This window comes from Thunnus maccoyii, chromosome 16 (genome assembly GCF_910596095.1).
Source record: "Thunnus maccoyii chromosome 16, fThuMac1.1, whole genome shotgun sequence".
In the NCBI taxonomy this organism is placed as follows: domain Eukaryota; kingdom Metazoa; phylum Chordata; class Actinopteri; order Scombriformes; family Scombridae; genus Thunnus; species Thunnus maccoyii.
In genome coordinates this window covers 19,102,574-19,118,462 of record NC_056548.1, presented here as the reverse complement: position 1 = coordinate 19,118,462, position 15,889 = coordinate 19,102,574, and the positions used below count along the sequence as shown (strand labels likewise).

Here is a 15,889-nt window from a genome sequence, read left to right as displayed (position 1 = left end):
TCCACGCGCGCTGTTTGGCTCTGAAGTGTATCATTTGTGCGTCAAAGCAGCAGGATACAGACAAACCTGCAGCGGATGTCAGCGGGGACTTCCTTCGCCGTAAAAGCGTGTTTAGTGCTCAGCAGCCGCCGCAATATGCGCTCGTCACTGAGGGATTTTACTTTGAACTAACGACCGGAAGCTGCATGTCTTTTTGTTTGTGCATTTGACGCTGATCGTACATACCAACCGGAGGAGAGTAGTTAAATCAGCAACTGGAGTCGGGCATTAACACCAGATACCAGTAACACCATATTTTCTCCGTCACATCATCATTTAACTCCGCGTTTTTATTATTATTTTTAATTTCTGGATTGGTGCAAAAAAACATCCTCGCCTCATTTTTTTCATGAAGAATGGGCTGCGCAATATCTGGTCTAGCAGCAAAATCAGAGTTTGGAGAGAGGATTACAGATGATGGTGCTGCTGTGCATCTCAGCGAGTATCACATTCAGATGATCAAGGAGTCATGGAAAGTTATCCGGGACGATATTGCGAAAGTTGGGATTATTATGTTTGTCAGGTGAGATACTTGAACCTTTTCTATACTTCTCAAGTGTTTGATGCATGAATAAGGAAAGCAAATAAATATTCTTATAGTTGGCTGATAAGCAGCATCAAAAATGTTAAATTACTGAACGTTATATTGATAATAAATTCACACATTAGAATTATAAGATAAGATCACATTGAGTAGCATTTATAAAGAATGCATGAATTTACACGGATATTTAAGGTTTAAGACATAATTCTGTGCATATAAAATAAGTAGAGGAAGAAGTTTTCTAAATGTAGCCTAAATGTTTTGGTTGTTGCAGCTGAAATGAATCCAGAGTATAAAAACATACAAACGAATATACAAATGAATTTACAATCTACATATCACATTTGCTGCCTCATACACTTGAACATGAAGCGCAACAAAGCAGCAAAATGTTTCAGTTCAGCCTTTTAAAACAGCTTTATGGTGAAACCTGTGCACCGTGTGATGGATGACCTGCTGGCCCAAGAGGAAGAGGTCTTGCAGATTACATGATGCCTGACCTTTTCATACATGCCAGAAACTGAACATCCAGCATCCCCCTCACCTCCACTGTGACCCTCTGCTCTGCCTTATGACCCACAGCTTGGAGCTGAATACCCCTCCTCCCTTCTAATCACTTCATATCACATCTTAACAGCATTATATAATAATAAACAGCTCCAGGTCTGCCATATTACTATACAATTAAAGGCATCAGCCATCAGGAAAATGCATTTTATCAATTATGATGATGACCAGCGTCCGGGAAAACATATTTTGCCCTTTAGCAGGGAGGATACACAAATGAGAATATATGGTGATAAAGACTGACGGACATTCAGGCTGCTGGATCAAGAATAAAGAGACTACCGGGCACATGGTTAGAAGCCCAATTAATGCCATGTGTCCCCAGGGTGACCTGAACAGTTGAAGGGATTGACCTTAGCGTGTTAGCCTGGAAATACACGGGCGTCTTGTGGGTCATGGCCCCCCAGGATCCCTGGGCTGTCAGGGCTCGTATCTCATGACTGAATAGTAGTTGTTACAGTAAAACAGTAAACAGCAAAGGGAAACACCTGTTTTTCAGCATGTGCTCGATCTGAATTTAACAGGCTCCATTTATCCTTGTTCTTCATATATACAATAAGACACTCTAAAGACTTAGGTGGGCTCTATTGATGAGTGCCAAATTAGCTATGAATAAAACCTCTGAGCAGCACCAATTAAAATTCCACTTGAGCAATATAGTGCTACATTGTCTGCATATAGTGCTACATTGTCTGCATATGTTATGCATGCTTGCATTTGCGCCCGTGTCTAGAGCACACACAATGGAATAACACCATCTCTCTCAATGTTTTGCTGGTATGTTGATATTGGCGGGGGGAACAAGAACAGCCAATTTCCCCTGTTGTCTCATCAATGGCGCTGGTGAGCACAGGCCTATGAATAGTGAGAAAGGATATTTCACAGTCATTTGGACAAGATGAAGGTTATGGCTTCTCTCTGAAAAGTAAGACATTCCTTACCAAAAAATACTACTTTCACCGAAGGGCAAACACATTCAGTTTATGTCGTTCAATCTGGCACAAAGTCAGAATACTTTAAAATAAATAGAGCTTGAATATTTGTCATTTTATGAAACGATAAGCACAGAACATGTACGCCACCTTATTATCTGCTTGTCAAAGGGCACAGAGCTACTGATGTTTTTCACAGCCGCCATTAGAAAGACCACCACTTCTCTAACACCTCTCCCAACACCTCTATTTGTCTGTCTATCTATCGGGGGGGGGGGGGGGGGGGCAACATGTTATAGACATGTAATGCATTTATTCATGAGGATTATGCTCCTTTATGTGTTGCAGGTTTAAAAACACTTGCAACCAGTACTAGAGTCCGTGTGGGGAAAAGAGAATAAACAGGAAATAGAGAAAAACAACACTGTTTGACCTGCCACACCCATAAGTATTTTAAATGATAATTATTATTAATGCCTAATCATGACTGTCTGTGTTATATCATTGTAACCTACATACATATATCAAATCTCAGCGGTTTAAATTGCGTCTATTATCTCCCACAGTAACAATAAAATCAGTGCTGTTAACAGCTGCTCTCAGCTCAAGTCCTTGTTTAAATCAAGTTTGAATTATAAACCTACATACCCATGTTTTCCAAGTCCACCTCACAACCTCTGATGATCATTATCCTTTATTTCCTGTCATTTTTCCTCCGACACCAACTTCTTACTGAAAAAGCAGAATTACTATACACATTGCATCTCAGTGTGAGCATAATACAACTGATACTTGTTGCGTGACTAATCACAGGTACCCCAGCTGGAGACTGGAAGGCTCGCTGATTGGATGGCAGCACGCTTAAACTCTCTGGTTAAGGAAATTGATTGAGGTTAAATCAGAAAAGGGAAACACTCGCGTTGTGTGAGCCTAGCAGGAGCAGTGTCTCTATTTGACTAAGATTTCCTCCCAGGCTCTGACAGGGCAGGCCAGCTCATCACAGCTCAGAGTGAAAATGAGGGTGGCTAACAAACTCACAGATTCACTGTGGCCTGTTACTGATTGCAGCCGTTGGGTGTAAAACCGGAGTGGAAGGCAGCAATGATAACAGGAATCAGGATATGATCAGAAAGGCACAATCAGATCTCTATTCAAAGTGTGGAGTGGAGAGAATGACTGGGGGGATGAGAGAGAAGCCCTTAATCGTTATGTTGATGAGCTGAAACTCACACATTCACACTCACAGGATTACAGTAGTGTGACTGTCTTTGCTTAGACTCTCGGGGTTATGTCATGTTAGTTAGGAAACTCAGGGGGAGGTTTGTTTTGGTGTGGGAATGAGTATGACAGGCTGCTCTTCATGAGCGGGCGCTCTCAGAGGCTCACGGATGGCTGCTTATACTGTTGTCTTGGTAACAGGTTGTTTGAGACCCATCCCGAATGCAAGGACGTCTTCTTCCTGTTCAGAGACGTGGAGGACCTGGAGAGGTTGAGGACCAGCCGGGAACTCAGGGCACATGGCCTACGGTCAGTCGGAGACTCTGCACACATCAGCATCATCCAGGAGAGCATCTTTAATATCCAGTATCATCTAGCTCAACATTCATTCATCAGCTTCTGTCATTATGCAAAATTTTGATTTTGATTATTATATATTTTCTTTTTGTCAACAAATCCCATGACAACCATCAATGCATGAATCCATCTCTCAATACTTTCCGACCTTCCTACCATGTCTGTGGCATTCAGTTGCCCATTGTTTCCTACTGAAGGAGAAAATCTTTCAAAACAGCTCACATATATGTATCGTTTCATTTTTAAATAAGGTGTAGTAATTTCCTAAAACAGCTGGGCACTGTAGTTTCTAGGAAACGTTACTCAAGCAAATGTATGTTGTGTATTTGTTGGGGACTATTTTCATCTGCGGACTAATACACATTTGGTGCTCTTGTGCAGTGATTCCCAACCTTGTTTGTATGATGTAGCCAAACGGCTCTATCAGATGAGCTTGAGAACTCCTTCATCGACACCTAACATTAGTTATCACTATTAATAATATAAAGGTGGATTTTGTTACCACACAACAGTGATCCTGCCATTGTTAATGCTAACATTTGGGCTATTCTTTCTTTTTTTCTGTAAATCTGGTCAAGTTTTCATTCGTATTTCTACCACTTGGAGTAGCTGAAGGTGGACATTTTATAATAATAATATATTACAGACAATACAGATCAGCCTCACACCAATTTGTTATTCTAATTGTATTTTCCTCCAAAACACAAATACAGTTTATGGATCCTTTTTTTTTTTCAAAATCAAAACACAATTTCTGTTTTTTCAAATCATCAGAACTACACCACGAACTTTCCAGGTAGCCCTCTGGCAAGTACCCACTAAAATACAAGTGGTTAGGAATCACTGCTCTCATGTTACCCAGTGCAACGCTGTGGCCCATTGATGTGTTTTTAATCATTTTTGGACAACAATGGCATAGAGGAATAAGTTAAATCAGTGGCTATAGGGAATACTTGTTTGCAGGATCAATTTATTGTGTTTTGGTCTTTTCATTGGATTTGAATAATGTAGAATATCACTAGCCTCATCCTTTAAGATTTAATTTTATTTCTCTCCAGGCACCGCCTTTCACTTAAGTCACCCGAACAACAATATATGATAAAACTATATTGCATATAGTGTAGTGCGAGAGACATAAATCATAAGATAAGTGGCAGAGAAGAACACCTCATGTAGTCAGATCATTATAACGTTGCTTCCCACTCCACTGCAGATGGAGCCTGTGGCATCCATCACAAGCACTTGTGCGTTATTTCCCAGTATGCATCAGGCCTCTCTGTGTTCCTCTACACACGAGGCCAAGCCAGCCAATTACTGCCTGAGGACCTGAAGGTACAGAGGCTAGCGTGGCATTGTAAATTCAGTGATAAGGCCAAATGGCCCTTCAGCCGCACTCAGGGACATTAGTACAAATGTCCACGGTGGCAGTGAGACAGAGGTAGAGAGAGAGCTAAACCAACTCTAACCCTTTGTTCCATATTCATCTTCAAAACTGTCACGCACATACACACGCCGCAGTGATGCCAGACACACCTGCAAGCAACAAAGGAAATTGATCCTGTGGTGTTTTATCTAGGGAGAAAAATGTTTTTTTTGGAGGGGACAAAGTATTGTGTAATCAGTTGGTTTTTGCATCAAGTGTGAGCTAGATTGATAGATGCACAATCAATTTCATTTATTTTTCTTGGCATTTGAGTTGCTGAAACTGAAAATGTCAGCAGCCTTTCAACACAGAGGAGTGTCACACTTATCTACAGCGGAGGTGTATCAGTTGATAATCGCCTACTGCTAATTCACGATTAACTGGTGGATCAATCAGGCTGGATAGCTCATCCTCAGTCTCTTTTTCCACTTCTTTCAGGGTGATGTCTTTTATCGAGAAAAGCGTGGCTAGACTGGACCAGATGGAGAGATTGGAGGCTCTGGCTCTGGAGCTCGGAAAAAGCCATTATCATTACAACGCCCCACCTAAGTACTACAGTGTAAGACCCTGATGATCCCAGCAGTGCTGAGCTGCTGTCTGTTTTTGTGATGCTGCTTTGATTATAACAGAGTACACATGTTCTAATTTCAACTGATACTGCAGCTCTTTATTAGTCTCACCATTATACCGAGACCCCTAAAATCAATGCAGCTGAATGAACTGACCCGCTCCCAAAAACTGTAAAATGGAAACACACCTACTCTTGCAAATAACAGTAATAACAAAGGAGTGACATGTCAACTGGATACTAACCTAGTTACTGAGGCGTGAGCACGTCAGTAAGTATCTCACATAATTATTTTCCAGTATGTCGGAGCAGAATTCATCTGTGCCGTGCAGCCCATCCTGAAGGAGAGATGGACAGCTGAGCTGGAGGAGGCATGGAAGGTAAGGAGTGTCATTCAGCCTGTGTGTTTCCTTATTTGGGTGTTAGTCAGAGACACTTGGTAAGTGAAATAGGCTCGATGTGTGCAACCATCACGTCAGCAGGGATCACATCAGCGTCATGGTTCTGAACATCTCTGTGGCCTCGGCCGACATAACCAACCATGTCATGGTAGTCAACACTCCAGTTAGGCTAAATTTTGGTGAGGAAAAAACAGGCATGGCCATTTTGCTAATCCCGTGCAGTTTTGAGAAAAAACCATGCAGTTTTTTGCATGTGTTATTTTCACCTATTTTAAAAATGGTGTATTTGAATATTTCTGCATACTGGTATGACTGTTTAGCTGAGACTCTTGTGGATTCAATGAGCCCAACTGTATTCATGTGTGATGATGTTCAGTCTCCAATAGTAGCCATTTCATTGCAGTGAGACCATTTTTTGAAACTTCACTGTATAAAATGACCTACTGTGACCTCTAAGATAATCACAGCCTCATGAAACTTTACAACCACAAACTAGAGACCGAGGGCATTCAGAGGATATATAGCTTTCCTAGGTATATTGACAATGGGGGGGTTTCTGAGCAGTTTCCAGAACAGAAGTACTCGTAATCCAATCACCGAAAAATGCAATTCTTACAGAAATCTTCAAATGTCAACAGTATTTGATACCACAGCATTTTATTTTGTCCACCATTTTTATCAACTCCTGAGTGGTCAAAAATGGTTCAATTTTGCACCAAATCTGTATAACAAATGGTATCAACCCAAAAATTGCTGCAATAATTTATGAGACATAATTGAGAATGGGAATGGCCATCATATTATGTATGTTCTAAGCACTTATACACTCTAAACTTTCAAAATTTGAATAAGCACTTAACCAAAACATATTTATTACAGATTTATGACTAGAAAACCTTGACACACAGTGTTGATCTGCATCTCAAATGAATCCTCAGGTTCCCAGCTTTCAGATGGTGAAAGCAGTGGGTCTCTAAGGGTTAATGCGCCATGTAACGTCAAGATGGAAACCAGTGCAACACAAGCTTGACTGATGGGAAAATTTACATCTCACTGAACCATACATGAGCATATTGAGAAAATGGGACATGGCTCTGTCACATCATGTTATATCACACCAACATCCCTTGTGTTATTAATATAAAGACACTTGAAAATAATGCTGTTGCTACTCCGGATTTATGCACAAGATAACATCCCTACCCCTTCAGTCCATAGAGTAGATAATAGCTTTTAAATGGATTCTGACAGTGGACAACATCAGGGTTACATCATTTTAAGGGGTTATAAGAAAGTATCTATTTGTGGCATCTGATAAAAAAAAACAACACATGTATAAGAGTAAATAATTTTTTGTTTTGCAATTATTTGCACTTTTTAGACTCTGTTTATTTGTAGCATCATCTTACATGAAAGAAAATATGATATAAATTTAAGGCTGCATTTCTGTATGTCTTTAAATGGATGGCCCTCTGCTGCTCTCTTGTGGTTGAAAGAGTGTCCTTCACCTGTGGAGAGCCCTGACCTAGTCCAATGTGTACTGTTTGTGATCCAGACTATGTTCCAGTACGTGACCAACCTAATGAAGCAGGGATACCAGGAGGAGAGCAACCGACAGCGGCAGCTAGCGGTGTCCCCGAAGGAAAGACCAGACAAGAAGAACACGGCGCTATGAGATGCTTCTTTCAACCACAACTCAAGACTGTTTTTACAAGTACAGCACAGAAATGTGTTCATGTATATAATGTACCTACTGTCTCGTTTTCTACATTGCTCATATATACCACACCCATTGTTTGCTATTTTACCAGAATGACAAAAATAATGCCGTGACTTTTAACAAAGCACTTTATTTCTGAACTTAAATTCCGCTGCAGTCCTCTCCCATGAGGTCAGCATGACATTACAAATGTTGACAAAATATGCTGCCTTGTAATCATGAACAGAAATGTAATTAGACTTACAGCCAATACTTTGTCTCTGTATTCATAACTCAAACATGCCTTTCAGTAAATCTACAACTTTTACCATTTTTTGTGCTGTTTATCTCAATCGTGACATTTAGAAATTGTATCTCATTCACTTTCAAATGAACTGAAGCCACACTAACTGAAGCTATACATTTTATACATTTTATTGGTGTTTAACAATTTCAGACCACCGGTTTTGACAGCTTGGTATGGACAAGGGGAAACATATCATTTATTGTACATCATAGGGTAAAATAAAAAACATAAAATAAAGTTTTATCCCTAATATTGAGCAAAGTTAAGAGAGAAAATGGTTAAAAATATATCAAACAAGATATGATTTAGTTCTGTTTCCAAGCACCTTTGCTGAAATTTCAACACTTATGCAAAAAAAAAAAAAAAGGAAAATTAAACATCCCTCCTAACACAGTATATTTGAAACAAGCCAACAAAACTCACTGGTCAGCCGTAAATATAACATAAATAGGGACTCTAACAATTAAATAGTATGAAAGGCAGTTAATCATTGCACTCCATGGATTTGGCTCCAGAGGCGACGCAGTTGTTGACAACCTGTTTCCGAAGCAGAAGTGGTGGAGATTCAATAGTTGGCTTGCTTCGTGCTGCGTGGGATACAAGAAATCCTCAGGTTTTCTGTTCCAAATCACCGATGGTACCGAGCGGCCAGGGAGGAGACATTACCATGCAAACAATGGCAAAATATCAAAGCAGTCACCGGGTGGATGAACAGTGATTCTGAGGCCTCGGGTGAACTGGGTTGGGTGGGGTGAGGGAGGGGATGGCTGGGTGGGACTGCAGACCGAGTGAAGCCCTCTCTCCCATTCCCTCAGATGGTACTGGCCAGTTTAGGTATCCATGGTTATGTTAAGAGTCTATTGCTCATTGGGTGGCTTTGGTTTTCTTGCTTTTGCTTTTCTTATCTTTCTTCTTAAGTCCGTCCATGTGGGCTCTAAGGAGGTTGGAATATGCCTGTGAAGAGGAGTTTATGTTAAGTCACAAACAGCTCACTGATCAAAGAAACAAAGAAATCTTTTAGGAACATCAAGTAGACCTAATCAAGAGAATATGCATACAGTGACCCAGGCTAATAAAAATCAACCTACCATCTGAAACTTGATTACTTCTTTGGTGCTGACCTAAAAGAAAATGCAAGAGGAGAGAATTCAGCATTAACAGCGAGTCAAAAATATTAACAGGAAAACAACAGAAATCTTTAAAACCCAACATAAAACTCACCACTGTGCTAATTTTCTTCTTGCCATCAGACGCTCTGATGAGACATTTGTTGTCTGCTGGCTCAAATGACTCTGAGTGGCCCTTTCTGGGCACTGGCTTGGTCCTCCCGTCATCTGAGAGAGGAAACACACATGGCGTTACACATCGCCTTACCACTTGATTTAAACTTGAGGATCACTATCAAAACTCAGGGAGGAGCCTACTTACATTTCTTTAGTGTGATGACAACACTGCCAGAGGTTCTGCACTTCTGGAACAGCCGTGTGAGCTCTGTGAGGAACTGGAGGACGAACAAACACTGATCTTAATGCTCCAACAATCACACTTCATATACTACAGAAGACCTCTGTACTAAGATTTGACGCATCTAACACACTTTTTCCACAGACACTGGTTGATTATACACCAAGATGGCAGTTTAAATACACTTAATGCAATCTAACATAAGATCCCCTCAATGAATCCATCCCCCATGAAGGTTATAATGATCTTTTTCCCTGTTAAAACTGTTGAAGAGAGGTATTGATTTTACTTAATGGTCATTAGGAGGCTGTAGTTTGTTGGTGGTTGAGTTGAATTGTATTGAGTTACACTGAAGGGTGTTTCTAATATTTATAGTCTGCCATAGTTGATGTTAATGGCCTAGTCAAGGTAATAAAACAATGCAGGCTGTTGTATTAAACTGCATTCATTTTGACAGTAGCTGGTTGCTGTAATGTTAAGGATGACCTGGCAGTTTACCTGCATTTTTAAATAAATCAAGTGTCTCAGTTACAAAGGTACATGATGATGTCAATGTTAGTCTACAGTTTTAACTGTTAAAAATAAATTACTAGTAATTGATAACTTGTTAAGTTACTGTTGCTAAGTTTGACTACTAACTAGGTTTTATTGGTGTCCATTTACGAGATGTTAGGTTTAGCGTTAAGTCTTCTGATTTTAACAAAACATTTAACCATTTCTGCAAGTCTTTACGTTGCAAAAGCCACTTTATGACTATCAAAATGCCCGAAATTTCTAAAACTGAGCACAGCTTTAGCAGTGTTAGCAGGCTAGCTCATGAGTCCGTTTGACGACTAACGTTAGCTTACCTAACGTTGAGCTAATTCACACACGGACAGCTTCAGCTTTATAATCGACAACGACAACACGAAAATTACTCGTAAAGACATTTTTGTCCTTACCGAATCGTTTTCAAGCAGCACCATGGTTGTGAGTTCAATTCAGCTGTAGCTTTAGTTAATTAGTTAGCTCACCGGCCGCTGTGAAGCACACGTACTACACAGCCGGGAGCTCCGCCCTGCGCCCGCACTGCGGGGGCCCAGCTGTCGGCACACCGCCGCCTACCGTCGGGGAGGGGGACGACACCCACAGACCCTGACTACTGAAGGGAAAATCCCTCATTCATTATATATGATGGGAAAATCCGTCATAAAATATTGTTCAGCGTTTCATTTTCAGTATTTTTGCACAGTTAATTCAACTTAAATAAATAGACAATATGCTGTACCGGCCGGAAACCGGACTGTTAATTCTCACCAGGTGACGCAGACAAGATGTTGGGTGTGGTTGAGGGATGTTTTTACCTGCTTTTTTTTTTTTTTTTTTGTGGTAATGAGTTTTTTTATTGGTGAAAATGCAGGTAGTAGGCCTAGTACAAGTAGGCCTACTGCGTATTTAACAGTTTTTTCAACAACACTGAAAGAAAACACAAACAACAAAATAGGAGAAAAAAACATACAATGCGCGTTCCTGTATTTGGTTTGGTTCCTTAGTGAGGTAAAGTAAAGTAAAGTAAAACAGCGACTGAGTATCAGCCATCACATTTGAGTTGAGGTAAGACATCTATGAAGGGTCCCCAGATCTTCCTAAACATTGTGGGTCTTTTACTTACATTGTAGAGGATCTTCTCTGGAGTACAGTATGATGTTAATTCATTGATCCAGTATCTTCGTGAGGGAGGGAGGTCAGATTTCCAGTTTACTCAAATGCATTTTTTCCAGCTATACTGGAAAGTAAAATGAAGTGCTTAATAGAACATATTAGACGTTTTGACAGCTTTCTTATCAAACCATTTTCACAGCAGACATGTTGACCTGTCAAAGCAGGAAAAGCACAGGTGTAAATAATATTATTTGACATTATGTAACATGTCAGTGTGTGATGTACTATTTTTTGTTTTTTTTTAAAAAGGGGGTTTGGTATTTGCATATTTTGATTTGTATGTATGGTATTTTGCAAAAAAATAAATAAAAAAATAACATTAATTACACACATTTCTTTTTGCTTATTTTATCAAACTGAACTGACATGTCTGTAACAACACATGTCCTGTTTGATGAACACACTGGCACTTTCTGATTAATGTTATCTACAGTACTGTAAAGTGTAGCCAAAGCCACAGTCACAGTCATATCCATAACCACATATCATGCTGGTCAGAGGACTGTAACAGCTGTTGTAGCTCTCTGCCTTTCTCCTTTTTACTTTTAGTTTGTTACAGTGAATTAGTTACTGAGTCTTTGGTTTGTTTGCAAAAAATGTCACAAATGCTTCCATATACCTAATAATTATAAAACATGTTTAATAATCATACATCCAGACAATCAGCTTAACACTGTCAGTGATAAAACAATAAAGCAAAGTACAAGTGCATTACATTGGGTAGTCAGACAACTGAGGATGACACAGCTGGTGTGATGTTTTTGCCCTTTTGATACCACAGTTTCATTCATAAAGAACTTCATCCTCACTTCCAGTTATTTAGTAGTAAAACCTTGGCTTAATCAACAAAAAATCCATATCAATTTCTGATTTTCACATATGGATAATATAATAACCTCAATTATGGTTTAACTATATTTACATTCTATCGTCTTGATAGTGAACAGTCTGGGTTGTCACCCAGGTCATCAAGGTGCACTGCAAACTCAGAGTGCCAGTCCCGGTCAAACACCGCCCTGAGCTGGCTCTGTAGGGCCTCAGTCTTCCAAACAGGGTGTGGAGCACGCTGGGAAATCACCAGACCGACTCCAGCTGTAGTCAGAAAGTAGTCCCCAGACCAGTTGGAGGTACCTGCGTAACAATCAATCAATCATTAACTGATTCACATGCAACAAAGGGCCCTCTAGATACTTAGATGTTACCTGCTTGCAACAATAAATATGCATAAATACTAATCCTGATGTAATCTGTTACTCACCAATGTAGGCTTCTTTATCAGTCACCATGTATTTATTGTGGTTGACTCGGCTATATGGAATATCAGACTGGTTTCCCACAGGCACTATGTACAATTTCTGTAAAGAGAATGATACATGAACACAAAAAAATGACAAATCATTGGGGGGAAGATGTTTGTTTCCATCTATTTAATTTTGTGTCTTACTATTTGAATGTTGATATGCTGCTGAGGGCTGTCCATCGAGGCCAGGGACTGAAGGAAGGGCAGCATTGCTGGATCAGAGTCCCGGCCGCAGCTGATAAGCATCCGGATCTTCACCCTCCTCTCGAATGCAGCTGTCCTGATGGCATCGTCGATGATCGGCCAGTATCTGTTTGATCAAAAGTTATCCAGAGTGAGAAAAATAAAGCAAAAAGAGGTGCATATATGTAGCTTGATGGAAACAAATGCTTTCTTTTGTGAGTCAGGTTCACCTCTGAGGCTTTTCAAAGCGTGTGGTGGGGAAATATTCCATGACGGCTACATCAACAAAGTGTTGAGCCTCTGAGATGATGGAGAGAATCGCCTCCAGGTCCTGAGTCCTCGATTGAGGACAGAATGATGGTGGAGAACCCTTGTATAAAACACAAATATGGAATAACACCATCAAAAACAAACATATTTCACATATAACGCCTGATTTTTCAAAGATAGTCCTGACTGTGAGTGTATAACACTCACTGGTCCATAAATAGAGACAATAGCCTGTAAAAAGGGAACTGAGACTGAAACTTAAGGAACTCACTGCGAGGTAGAGTCTGCTGGAGACATTATCAGCTTTCACCAGCAGGGGGTGATCTTTGTTGATGGCAGTGTCGTACTCTGGAGGCCAGGGCTGTGGCAGGGAACTATTGGACTTTCCCATCACCCAGTAAGACTGAAAGATCTTATGCAGGTCCGTTGCCAGACTGGAGCAGTTGTAGATGACCACTCCCAGTTCTTTCACCTGCACAGTCAAATGTGAACGTTCAGATTGTGAGGTCAGTGTTTTCAAGTTCAAAACATGCACTTACACTTGTAGATTTTATGGTGTTACCTGTGTGAGAGCCCTCCAGTCCATGTTGGGGCTGCCAATAAACACATGTTTTCTGTCAACGATCCAGAACTTGCTGTGAAGGACACCCTTTGCCAGGCGCCCAAAGTCCACCGCCCTCACCTGAACTCCTGCAGAAAACCAGAAAGAGAAACTAGAGTGTCACTGTTAATGAAAACACAAGAAAGTGAATGTAGAGAATGAGAACAAGAGAGTCTGTTCCAAACCTTTCTGTTTTAAGATCTCTAAATCGGTGGAGTTTGTTCTCACGGTGGGAACACTGATAACCACTCGGACAGAGACGTTCCTGGAGGGCAATGTTTCAAGTTGCTCCAAGATATCCCTTCCCTGCCAAGAGTAGACTAAGAGTATTATAGAGCTTTTCATCAACACAACATATTTAACAAAGACTTGTTGGGGAGGTGCAGATGCTCAGGGGCAATATTATCAGGTGTCTTTCTCTTTTTAAAAACTTACAGGTATGTCAGAGGAAGAGTTAACGTTGATGTCTTCCCCAGTTAAAGTCCAGTAGAAAGAGGACACTTCCACTTGGTCCGTTGCCATGGAGATAAGGTCTTTCCAGACTTCTTCCAAAGGGATCCCAAGCGTTACATTGGCTTTATATTTCATATGTTGAGGAATGCTCTCCACGAGGGTCATACTATGGGATAAACAAAGACATCTGTTGAGTGACTTCTCTGGGAAATGAAACTCAGAACATAATGATGTAATTTTGAGAAACAATTTGGACAATTCAGAAAAAGCTGAATCATTCAGTCAATAGAGGAAGATGGGACTACTGTGTGGTTTCCTATTTCACTTCAAAATGATTGGTTAATAAGAGTACAATCTTGACCACGATGCATTTATTAAACTGATCATGTATAGTTGAAAAGGAAAAACCAGTAGCTTATTATCATATTTGACTGCATTCAGAATAAAACTTTTTAATATTTTAATAAAGGTTGTATGACAGACATGATATATATATATATATATATATATATATATATATACAAATACAACAGGTTTGTTTAAACATAAAAATTTTCATGACCATGACCCATATCCATAATCAGTTGAGTCTCAAATTCCTGCAGTTGACAAAGTAACATAATGTTTAACTGTAAATCAAACATATCACAGTCACATGTCACAGTTGATCAGGCACAACAATAGTAGCTGCTGGGTATGTGACATTAAGAAGGATTAAACAGGAAATGTAGGCCCACATGCACTTTAAATATTGTTACACACGTTGTCTTTTACTGATCTGAAGCCAACTTATTGGCAACTTAAGTAATGCTTTGTTTATTTATTTATACTAGATTTTGTTTATTTTTTATTTAACCATTATAATTAACATTAACATAACATTTAATCGGGAAAGTCTCTTCAAGATAACAGCAGCAATAACAGTTACTGACAAACAAGACACAGATAACACAAGCTTCGCTGCAAAATCTGAATTAAACAGGAATGCGATTATAAAATCATGAATACAATTTCTGAACATGACAGTAATAACAATTACAACCACACAAAAGACTAAATCCCAGAAACAACCTACATGGCACCTAAAGACAATCCAAGAGCAGCCAGAAGAAAGAGCCCACAGTTTCTATGTGTTGCCTTTGAATCTGTACCATTAATTGTGTAGAAAGGAATAACAATAAGCTACTAATAAACTCATCTATCCATGTGTCAGAAACTGATTAATACCTGCACTGGTCTGTAGTGAAATTGTCCCCACCAGCGTCGCCGGGGAGTGTTTCATGATCTTTGGGGGCCGGTGGTCTCTTCAGCACAGCGATGGCAAGCAGGATCCCCAGGACCGTCAGACAGCCCAAAACCACAGCTAATGTCACACAGCTGGTCGACCTCTAACAACAACCAAGTTGGATATAAAAACAAGTCCCAAGAGTAAGAGAACGCACAAAACAGCATGAATAGCATAGTGTATGTTTGATGAAGTCCTACCCCTTTGTTTGAGACATAACTGTCATGAAGACTTCTATACGTAGAGGTCATGTTCCCTTTCGAGCACTGCTCGCCTATCAAAAGTTAAAAAGCAGGAAATAATTCCTTTGGACAGTAAATAGAGAGCTTGAGATCTGTTCTGGCAGCTTAGAATAACAGAACTTATCATTTTGAAATTTAAATGTTTTAAAGTAAGTTTAGTTTTCAAAGTATTGAAAGCAAAAGCAACTCACCCGAAGCAGACACTCGTCCACTAGAAAGAGCTCACAACAAGCGTGCTTCCCCTCCAGCTTTCACCCAAAACTGAACTGAAGTGATATTTCTGTTGTTGAATAGATCACAGTGCAGTTCCTCTTTTTAGTTTCATTTCAGGTTTT

The 15,889-nt window shown here is 40.0% G+C and overlaps 3 protein-coding genes across 4 annotated transcripts; 1 reads left to right on the top strand and 2 right to left on the bottom strand.

The window, feature by feature from the left end:
- The first annotated feature begins 213 nt into the window (after positions 1–213).
- Positions 214–8,021, top strand: xgb (x globin). Of its 2 annotated transcripts, XM_042388351.1 has the most exons (5): positions 214–562; positions 3,502–3,609; positions 5,519–5,639; positions 5,948–6,028; positions 7,605–8,021. In XM_042388351.1, the coding sequence occupies exons 1-5, from the start codon at positions 396–398 to the stop codon at positions 7,722–7,724; spliced, it is 597 nt and encodes a 198-aa protein (XP_042244285.1). In that variant the 5' UTR covers positions 214–395; the 3' UTR covers positions 7,725–8,021. The 2 variants fall into 2 exon arrangements, with proteins under 2 accessions (XP_042244285.1, XP_042244287.1); XM_042388353.1 differs by lacking the exon at positions 3,502–3,609.
- A 138-nt stretch (positions 8,022–8,159) lies between these two features.
- Positions 8,160–10,593, bottom strand: srp14 (signal recognition particle 14). The gene is made up of 5 exons (XM_042388354.1): positions 10,461–10,593; positions 9,484–9,556; positions 9,277–9,389; positions 9,144–9,176; positions 8,160–9,009 (listed from the first exon to the last, which is right to left on the bottom strand). Exons 1-5 carry the CDS (start codon positions 10,482–10,484, stop codon positions 8,920–8,922), a joined length of 333 nt encoding a protein of 110 aa, XP_042244288.1. The 5' UTR covers positions 10,485–10,593; the 3' UTR covers positions 8,160–8,919.
- A 1,247-nt stretch (positions 10,594–11,840) lies between these two features.
- On the bottom strand, positions 11,841–15,839 carry LOC121880945 (5'-3' exonuclease PLD4). The gene is made up of 11 exons (XM_042388585.1): positions 15,746–15,839; positions 15,513–15,586; positions 15,255–15,415; positions 14,010–14,193; positions 13,760–13,880; positions 13,536–13,663; positions 13,245–13,445; positions 12,934–13,073; positions 12,665–12,830; positions 12,479–12,575; positions 11,841–12,351 (listed from the first exon to the last, which is right to left on the bottom strand). Exons 2-11 carry the CDS (start codon positions 15,561–15,563, stop codon positions 12,146–12,148), a joined length of 1,455 nt encoding a protein of 484 aa, XP_042244519.1. The 5' UTR covers positions 15,564–15,586; positions 15,746–15,839; the 3' UTR covers positions 11,841–12,145.
- Positions 15,840–15,889: the final 50 nt, after the last annotated feature.

Bases quoted from the DNA above. Each gene is read 5' to 3' on its own strand.
- xgb (XM_042388351.1), top strand. From the start codon at position 396: ATGGGCTGCGCAATATCTGGTCTAGCAGCAAAATCAGAGTTTGGAGAG. The intron at 3,610-5,518 runs GTCAGTCGGAGA...CACTTCTTTCAG, and splicing joins CTCAGGGCACATGGCCTACG to GGTGATGTCTTTTATCGAGA. The intron at 5,640-5,947 runs GTAAGACCCTGA...ATTATTTTCCAG, and splicing joins CCCCACCTAAGTACTACAGT to TATGTCGGAGCAGAATTCAT.
- srp14 (XM_042388354.1), bottom strand. From the start codon at position 10,484: ATGGTGCTGCTTGAAAACGATTCG. The intron at 9,557-10,460 runs GTAAGGACAAAA...TTCGTCCTCCAG, and splicing joins TGCTGCTTGAAAACGATTCG to TTCCTCACAGAGCTCACACG. The intron at 9,010-9,143 runs GTAGGTTGATTT...TCCTCTTCACAG, and splicing joins AAGTAATCAAGTTTCAGATG to GCATATTCCAACCTCCTTAG.
- LOC121880945 (XM_042388585.1), bottom strand. From the start codon at position 15,563: ATGACCTCTACGTATAGAAGTCTTCATGACAGTTATGTCTCAAACAAA. The intron at 15,416-15,512 runs GTAGGACTTCAT...GGTTGTTGTTAG, and splicing joins GTTATGTCTCAAACAAAGGG to AGGTCGACCAGCTGTGTGAC. The intron at 13,664-13,759 runs GTTTGGAACAGA...GGTTTTCTGCAG, and splicing joins AGAGATCTTAAAACAGAAAG to GAGTTCAGGTGAGGGCGGTG.